Here is a 9,457-nt window from a genome sequence, read left to right on the forward strand (position 1 = left end):
CAAGTGCCCACGACCCCTACTAAAGTAGTAGTTTTTCCTGATTTCCAAGTTAGCCTGAGATTTAAATAGCTTAAAACAATGACTCCTACATATTAAGCCTATTAAATCTGGTATCATAATCTAAATCTGAAAGTTCCCTTACTAGTCTAGTTACCCTTTACACAAATATCTTTCTCAGATAAGCTGACCAAAACTGAGCAGCATACTCCAAATGGGGTCTTACTAAACTCCTATATAAAGGCAGAAGAACCTTCTTAAATTTGTTTGAAATAGATCTATTCATAAACCCAAGCATACTCTTTCGGAAGGGAATCAGTTTGGGAAAGGGGGGGGGGGAATCCCTTTAGTTTTGAACTTATTGCAATGACCTTATTAAATAGTTTGGTTTTTACCTATTGAGTTAAACGCCTTCATTATACCTTTAGAGGTATTTAAACAAATCGAGTTGAAACTGTAAATATTTTAATACTAATAAAAGGTTGAAAATGTAAATGAAATACTTTTTTACATTTTCAAAAGTTTTAATCTGGGAACACATTAAAACTTTTCTGTGAAGATTATAATTTAGCAATTTCTAGTACATTTTATTTTTTATATATTGTCAATGGCATAGCCATTTAATTTTAAATCTTAAGTACAACAAAAATCAATTCTTCCTAAATTTTTTTGCTTCAACTATTCTGTCTTCATAATTTCCTATTCTGTTTCTGGGACTAAGAATGATTCAGTGGCACGGTGCCATTGAAATTTTTCATTGGCAGGGGAGGAAGTGGTTCACTTATAAGCATACTTCCATGCACCATACACCGTTCAGGATTTTCGATTTTTCAGGGAGGCAGGGCAATAATTTGATGCTGTTGCTCTTACCCCTTTAAGTTTCTGTATCAAGTTTTAATTTTAAAAAAGAAAGATAAAAAAAAAGAAGTTGTGTGAATTCATAAAATTTGAGAGAAGTTTAATACTGAGAAATTCTTTGCGTAATTTATTACTTCGAAGAAAAGATAGATACTAAAAGTTTCAATTCTGAAAAATGCAATTTTTGGCTCTCTTTGGTGAAATGTAAGAGAAAATAGAGGCCGGGGACATTTTCGAAATGGAAGTGTTAAAAACTCAGTTTTTGTTGATCTTTGGTGTCGTTAGAGGAAAAGGGTCAGGTAGGAATTCAGGGCCTTCCTCCATTGAAATTATTTAAATTTTCCCTCAAAACCCACCATTTTAGGCAGTTCTTAGTAACATTAGGAGAACATTTAGTATTTTTGGTGATGTTTTGGGATACAGCTGCTCTCCTGTCAATACCTCGCTTAATCGCATACATATTCATGAGCGAAATTTTTATTTCAAGTCAAAGGCTGTAGCCAGGTTTCTATTTTAAATTATTTGAAGTAGAGTGGACAAATTATAAAATCATCTTTATGTACAATTTAGCATTGAATAATATTTATTTAAAAACTCTTTAATCATATTCTACATTTCTAATAACGTCATGAAGGGTCTGTCTCAGTTTTTTTTCAATGGTTTTCTTTGTTTTTTCTCTGGGAAGATAGTATTTTTGAAGTATTGTTTTTTTTAATTTTCATTTTTACTTAGCAGATGATTTTTTACCGACTTTGTTCAAATAATTTCTTTGGCAGTAAAAAATATTTAAACTTGTTTAAATCCAAGCACTTTATATTTTTTTTGTATTCTTCCACTACTTCAAAAAATTCGATAAAATTCCTGAGTGTGAAGGAGTATAAAAGACATTTTCTGGCAAAATTTGGTGAGTGACACTTTTCAGAAAAGCATTGAAAAAAAAAATTAAGTTTTATTACTGTCCCCAAAAATCTAATTTTCGTTTAAAAATTATGACTGTAATAATTTTTCATGAATTTTATTCCTAAGAATAAGGAAAAAAAAATACCATTCATTAGTTTTGAGTTTTAGTATGGGAAAAAAAAAAAAAAAAAAAAAAAAAAAAAAAAAAAAAAAAAAAAAAAAAGGTTTTTTTGAAGGACTTGAAGGTTATTTCAGATTGTCTAATTGTTATTAATTTTTTTTACTTTGAAGCAATAAATAATTAAAAGCTGCACAATGCGGATTATGGTGTCATTGACTTATTGATTTTAGCTGTTCATCCCTTCAGTGGGTCGATAAAATGAGTACCAAGCGTGCTTGAGAACTCATCTTTGGGGGTTCCGTGTTCTGCTGACTACCTAACTAAGCTATCTACTTTGCACTTCAGAGCCCTTGATCAGGAAAAACTGAGATGGGCACCAGGCCTTGACCCTTGTGACTTGTTGTGCCACTGGGTTTAGTTGGTTTTGACTTATGGATTAAAAATTATTCCTAAATTTTTTCCCATTCTTTTAAAATTTACTTTTAAATCTTTTTCTTCAAATCAATGAAGTATGTATTTTTTTAGTGGAAGATTACTTGAAAATGTTTATTTATAAAAGTATGTTGTTTTTAAATACTTGATTATTTTTCCTAGGTGGTAACTTTAGCAGTGGCACTGCCACTGACCTTCGTACTTCTGATCGACATCGAACTGAACATAGAACATGGAAGAAACTGAAAAATTAACCGTTGGTGAGTGACTTCAATTAGAATTGTTTCCTAGTTGTTCCAGGGGCATCTGCTTAAAAATCATAATTTCAACGATCATCTGGTTTAAGTGATTATGCTTACAGAAGTGTTCGATGTTTCATAGTTTGATTTGTAGGTGTTTCATATTTGAATTCTCTTCCAGAACTTGAATATGTTAGAAGAATGTTTTGTTTCGGGTTTTATGTACAGAGTGGGCACAAATGATGGACCCGGTTTTAATAAAATAACACAGGGTGGCCAAAAGAAAGCCCTAATTATTATCGTAGAAAATTTCTTTAAATCAAAGTGTAATTAGTAATTAATTCTTTCATCAAGGCCATAGGAATATATCAAGGATTGGCTAAAAATATAACTAGCTATATTTTTATCCAATCATGTTTTCCTGCTGCTAAAACTCTTGGCAATGAGTCTTGTGTATTCTCAATCTTGTCACTTGCCAATTCTCTTGATAATTAGAAGTCCTGAAATTTTAAATGCTTTCTTACACAATGATTGTTCCCTCATGATTAAATTTACTGCCTCTAAGTGAAATTGAGTTAAATTTAGCTCTGAGAACGTAGGTAGGAGGATTTTTCATCACTGAAACTGAAGTTTGAAATAATTTCTTTGTTTCGAAACTTAATCAGGGTTCGTACGGGTCTCGGAAATCTTGGGAAAGTCATGGGAAAAAAATAAGCAAATTTTTTCAGACCTGGAAAATCATGAGAATTTAAAATTTTTTATTCAAAGTCATGGAAATTTATTTGAAGTCATGGAAAAATGTCCTGGGCAAAGATAAAGTAGCATTAGCTAAAAGAGCATTAGAAATCTTGAGTGATTTAACAATATTGCATATAAAAGCTATAAAAACTGGATAATTGACTGATCCCAAAAACAAATCTGAATTTTGAAATCTTATTGCATCCACTTCTGTAGCAGCCACTCGTATTTTTTTTGCAATGTGTTTTTATTACTTAGACATCACTCATTTTGAATTTACCATTATTTTCAATACTTTTTATATTTTATGGTAGCGAACTTGCACGTTCTTGATTTTGCTGCGTCCACTCAAAAAATACAATTAAATTGCATCAGAGTTCGTTTCTATCACCCATAAAAACTTTATTATCAGATTTATCAGAGTTTATCTTAATGTCTTAAAGGTTTTAGAAAAAAAAAGATCCTTAGTCAGTCAATAGAATACAGAAATATAGGAATGGGGAATTCTAATACTCTGAAACATTAATGGCCAACATACATTCCTCAAAACTAATTCCATGCGACTCACTGTTATGTTCAATGTCAGGAATCAAGCACTATATTCTGGACTTTTTAAACCTATTAATTTATATATATTTGAAAATGTGCAAATAAGTAAACAAGTAGATTTGAATCAGAAGATTTATTTACTACTGGATGATTTTTTTTCATTTATAAATATCTGGTTTAGAAACATAAATTTACTGAAGTATGTGGGTTTACTTTAAAGAACCAAAATACTGTCGAATTATGTGGATGATTAAATGCACTGTTGACACTAAAATGCAACCTTTGAAGGAAATTTATTGACTTTTCTCCCATTCATTATCATTCTGCCCATTTATAAAAAACTTATTAGACATTTAAGCATCATTGTCCTGCATTCACTGTATTTCTACCTTACTTAAATTTATATGATGAAGACATAATAATAGTTTAGTTTTTCAGGTGTACACTGATATTTTTCAATCATGAGTTAGTGCTTTGATGAGGTAGTAGCACTGTATAGAAGTTTTGCTGATGCTCATTTACAAAAATTGGCAAATTTGATATTAAATAGTACTATTTTCTCCATGTAACAAGGTCATGAAAATTTTTATGAAGTCATGAAAAAGTCTTGGAAAAGTCAAGGAATTTTTTTATCTAAATAGAGTATGAACCCTGTATAATAATGTACAAAATTTCTATGTAAATATTTTAAGTTCTTCAGGAAGTTCATATCCACATAACTTTTTAATGTTTTTTTTTTTTTTTAATTTTTAATTTTTGATGTTAGTAAATGTAAATAATTGTTTTTTTTTTTTTTTTTTTTTTTTTTTTGCATTATATCACCAGCATGCTTTAAAAGTACTCATTATTTTGTTATACAGGAAAATATAAAAAGAAAATAAATTAGTGAATTTTTAAAGAAAATTGATAAATCTACCATTTAGATCTTGTTAAGCAAGTAAAATCTTTAACAAATCATTTGTTTTCTTAAGGATAGATCAATTCATTCCCATCAGATTTGAGCTGTTTGTGCTACAATTAATTTTTACTTTCTTCTATGTCTAATATATAGAAGAAAGTATTGGATTCCTGCAAATTTTCGAATTTCGAACTTTCACGGATTCGAACGTTTTGAGGTGTGCCGAGTCCATTTCGACCATTTTTGGAAAATGTCTGTCTGTCTGTGTGTGTGTCACATATGTGTGTGACCAGTTTTTTGTGGCCGCTCTACAGCAAAAACTACCTTATGAAATCGAACGAAATTTGGTACACGTATGTGCTCCTATGTGAACTTGTGCCCATTGGTTTTTGGCTCGAAATCTTCCTAGGGGGGTGGAGCAATGGGACGATTTTTGAGTTTTGTGTGACTGCTATTCCCCAAGAAGTAACTGGCGGAATCAAATAAAATTTGGTCCATATGTTGCCCTTAACAGGTACAGGTCTTGATACAATTTTGGTGTCTATACCTCAAACATGGGTTGAGCTATAGAACGTTTTTTGTCGTCAATTGTGACTGCTGTATCTCAAGAAATAATGAACGTAATCAAACAAAGACACGTAGGACAAAGACACACAACAAAGACACACGTTTATTGACAAGTAGCCCTTAAAGGGTATAAGAGCTGATTATATTTTGGCGTCAACAGCTAAAAGGGGGGTAGCGCAATCGCCCGTTCTTTTTTTCCGTTGTGAGTGCCATATCTCAAGAAGTAATGCTACGTTCTGGTTGAAATTTGGAATAAATATGAATTCATATGTAAACAGGCGGTGGTTCAATTTTGGCACCAATCGCTCCATGGGGGGCTGATTTTCTTTTTTTTTTGCGAATAAAAATAGTTTTATTAATGCAACAATAAGAAAGATAAATCGTAATAGATTGTCGTCTGCGTATTTCTCGAGATTTTAATTGAATGGAAATGATCGGAAATATTATCTCAATGATTTAAAATTTTTAACTGTTGCCATCTTATGTTTGTTAACAAATAAAATATTTGTAATTAACTCAAGCAAGGCTTTTAAAGTAACTTTCAATTTTCGCTCTTTGCTTTGCTTTTGCAATAATTCAGACATTGGGATAGTCGTCAAGTTTTTGCATGTGTAATTTTGTTTTTGTTGGGAATATTGCTTCCTCGTCAAGCATGGGGAGGGATCAGGAAAAAAAAGAAAAATATAGAAGAAAGTTTCGTGATGGCCACACCATACTAGTTATTTACGGGATGGATATGTCACGAGTACTGACAAAAGGCATTTGCCATTTACCTTGGCTTAAGAAATCTGTTAACAAATCTGCAACGCAATTTCGATTCAGAACTGTTGTTCTTTCCGATCAAGCCTCTAAAAAAAGAGTGAGAAATAGCACTGAGTTAACCTGTCTTGCTGCTGGCGTTTGTTTTTTGTTTCTGCTGAATGGAATAATGGATGGATGCCAACAGATTCCTCAGTCAACATCAAGCAGTTAAATGCTCGCCAAAGCTACCCTCTGGGGGTAGTTGTTTACTTTAGGAGGAAGTTGGAGGCGCCGCTATTTTTAGATTTGTTTGATTCAGACATAAAAGTGTTGAGGGAAACGGCGACTTTTGGAACACTTTTGTTTGTGGATTCTGGGTTATTTGCTCGCATGTTTTGCTCGAAAAGCTGAATCGGGTGCCGGAAGTAATTAATATTTCACATGTGGTTGGCTAAGTGTTTTGACTGTCTGTTTTGTTTTTCTTATGAAGAATTAGTGTTTTCTGGGTCAGGGCATTCATAGTAATGTAAATTCTGAGCTTGTTACGTTGGAAAGCATTTATTTACGCAGCACAGGCTTGAAAGCACAGACTTTCAAAGTTCCAGAAATCTCTAAAAACCGGCTAAGCTTTTTCTAAGTTCTTAATAAATTTAAATATTATTTCTCAGTTAATCTATTTTTCTATATTCATTTAAATAAACTGCTCAAGTTTATATACTTCTGTACGTAGTTGTTTATGTTTCTTGAATTGGAGAAAAACATTTTAGTCAAAAAATAAAAACACTAAAACAATTAAAATGATCTTTAACACATGAACAAAATTTATTGTATTCTGTGATATTATTTTCATAGCAAATTAAGGTTTTTACTCCACAATTAATTGTAGCTGCTAAAAAAAAATGTTCTCATTATATATATAAAAAAAATGTATATTTTTACATTTGGTTCCTCGAAATGTTGTTTTCATAGCTTGTTTGAGTTTTGTATTTCCATAATTAATTCATTGTGCTTTTTAAGAAAATTTAACTTTAACAAAAATCGGCATACTTTTTTTTTTCTTTTTACTTTCTCTAAAAGGCAGAAAAATGAAACATCCAGGCACAAAATTACTGACTAGTCTTAATTTTCGAGGTTTTACTGTACAAAGCAAATACAAAAGTAACAACCAGTAACAAAGGACTTTGGATTCAATTGGTCCTAGTCAACTTATCAATCCCTGATGAAGATCAACAGTCTTAAAATTGTTCACCCCTACTACAAGTAATACTTGACTTTGATCACTGATTGACTGTTTAAACAGGGAGCCTTGATCACTGATTGACTGTTTAAACAGGGAGCCACAGTAAAGCATTATCTATTAATACAACTTTTTATATATAAACAATATGTTGTGTAGTTTAAAAAAAAATTTGAAAAATTGAATTTTAAAACTGTTTCTTGTTTTTTTTTCCGCCTTAAATGAAATAGTATTTGTAGTAAAACTAGCTGCTTTGCCTGGCTTTCAGGGTCTGCCTCGAAAATAAAAGTTATGTCAAATGAGGCTTGTTCAACATTCAGGCTTGAACAAAAAAAAAAAAAAAAAAAACTCTAAAACTTCCGGGCAGATCGCGAAAAAATAGCCCAAGGGGGAATACATTTTAAATCTTCCGACTGCAGTAAAACTCTCAAAGCAAAATCAAGAACTTTATTTGTTCATACACGAGAAAAAAATGGCAACAAATTTTTCTTCTCAATGATTTTATTCACACTGATTAAAAACTAAGCTAGCGGCAGGCAATAAATTTCCAGTTAAAAATTGATTTTTCATTATTTAAAAATTGCTAATAACCTTTCTGTTAACGATTTTAGAGACTTTGTGGTTTCATTTCCAGAGGGAAAATTTTTATCTAAAATGGTTTTTTCGCAGGCTTTCGAATGCATTTAAAATTGAACCTATTGGTTAGTTATTTGAGGTAGAAAGAGCCATTGAATTCCATTTCCGGGTCTTAAAATAAAACTCAAATGGTTCGGTACTTTTTTGGCGTTCAAAATCCCCCTGGGTTCCTTCTCGGGTGCTGGAGCACCTCTCTACCAAGTTTGGTTAAGATTTGGCTTAAACTTTGGATATGTATAGGGTACATACAGACATATATGTTCTTTGTTTTATTTATGTAGATATACTACCAGATTGTCCATGAAAATGCAGCTGCTATATATTAGTGCAGGATAATGCTCTAATTTGAAGCCTGTTAAGCGGTATCCTAGGGTGCCTGGGACCCACTTTGGGAACCCCTGTGTCAAAGCATCATCTATAACCTGCTATAAAATTTCATACAGCATTTCTTTACTTGAATCGTATATTATAAAAACTGTGGGTATGTATCTATGTATGTATCTATGTCCAAGTTACTTCTCCCAAACGACAGTGAACTGACCATCGAACCAGGTATCAATGGATTCGTCATCTTCCCATCTTTGTGTCTGGTTATTTAGCATAATCCTCCGATAATAATTAGCGGAGATATCAATTAAAAACTATTCACATTATGACACTTGGGTTTCGACGTAAAATCCCTATTTTGCAAAGGCTTTCTTCCATTCAAATTATTATTCAGTGATTCATCTCTGCTTTCCGCAACAATGCTTTTATTGAAATTTGTAGCTAGAAGAAAATCATTGAGAAGAAAGATGTCTTGCCATTTTTTTTTCTCGAATTTATAGAAATTAAATTCTGGCTTTTGTTTTGAAGACTTTTCCTGTAATCGGGGAATTTAAAATGTTTCCTGTTTGGTTATTTTTCCGCAATCTGCTTCAAAATTTCACTGATTTATTTTTCCTTTTTTTTTTGTTTAAGCCTTGAACACGCGTCACTTGGCATAATTTTTATTTTCGAGGTTTGACTGTGCAAAGCTGGCCGAGGCGGCAAGTATTCTTTGAATCTCTGCTGTCTCATATCTTTTTCCTTGCATTTTGTCATAAAATTCAAAGACAGCTAAATAGATCAAATCAGGGTTCGTGATTATTTTGATTTTTTTTAATCAAAAAAGTCGGATTTTTTTAAATTTAAATCAGATTTTTTTGTATTTTTATTAAATTTATAATTATTTATTATTCTACATTTATAAACATAGTATATTTCATACAGTAGATGAATCTATTCAGCTTACTTTTCAAACTAAGATAAGTTCTCTAACTATTCAATACATTTTTAAGATTTATAAATACGTTATAATGCTTAGATAAGATGTGATTTTTTTAATGCTTTGCTTAAAAATATGGTTTCCATCATCAGGTACGTTTTAGTGCAAAAGAATATGTTGAGCAATTACTTTTCTTAATTATATCAGTGATGGTGTATGAGAAAAACTGAAAATTTTTATTTGGTTCCGTACTGAATCGAACTGTAATTTTGGAGTAAAAGCAATAGTGCAAGAAGGA

General features: G+C 31.5%; 1 protein-coding gene across 1 annotated transcript in view; it reads left to right on the forward strand.

Annotated features, from left to right (window-relative positions):
- The first annotated feature begins 2,468 nt into the window (after positions 1-2,468).
- LOC129232456 (uncharacterized) overlaps positions 2,469-9,457 on the forward strand; it is a 129,046-nt gene continuing 122,057 nt past the window's right edge. The window contains exon 1 of the mRNA XM_054866601.1: positions 2,469-2,568. Within this exon, the coding sequence (XP_054722576.1) occupies positions 2,541-2,568 (28 nt within the window). The 5' untranslated portion in view covers positions 2,469-2,540. The remainder of the gene's footprint in view (positions 2,569-9,457) is intronic.

This window comes from Uloborus diversus, unplaced genomic scaffold, assembly GCF_026930045.1.
Source record: "Uloborus diversus isolate 005 unplaced genomic scaffold, Udiv.v.3.1 scaffold_12, whole genome shotgun sequence".
NCBI classification, from domain to species: Eukaryota; Metazoa; Arthropoda; class Arachnida; order Araneae; family Uloboridae; genus Uloborus; species Uloborus diversus.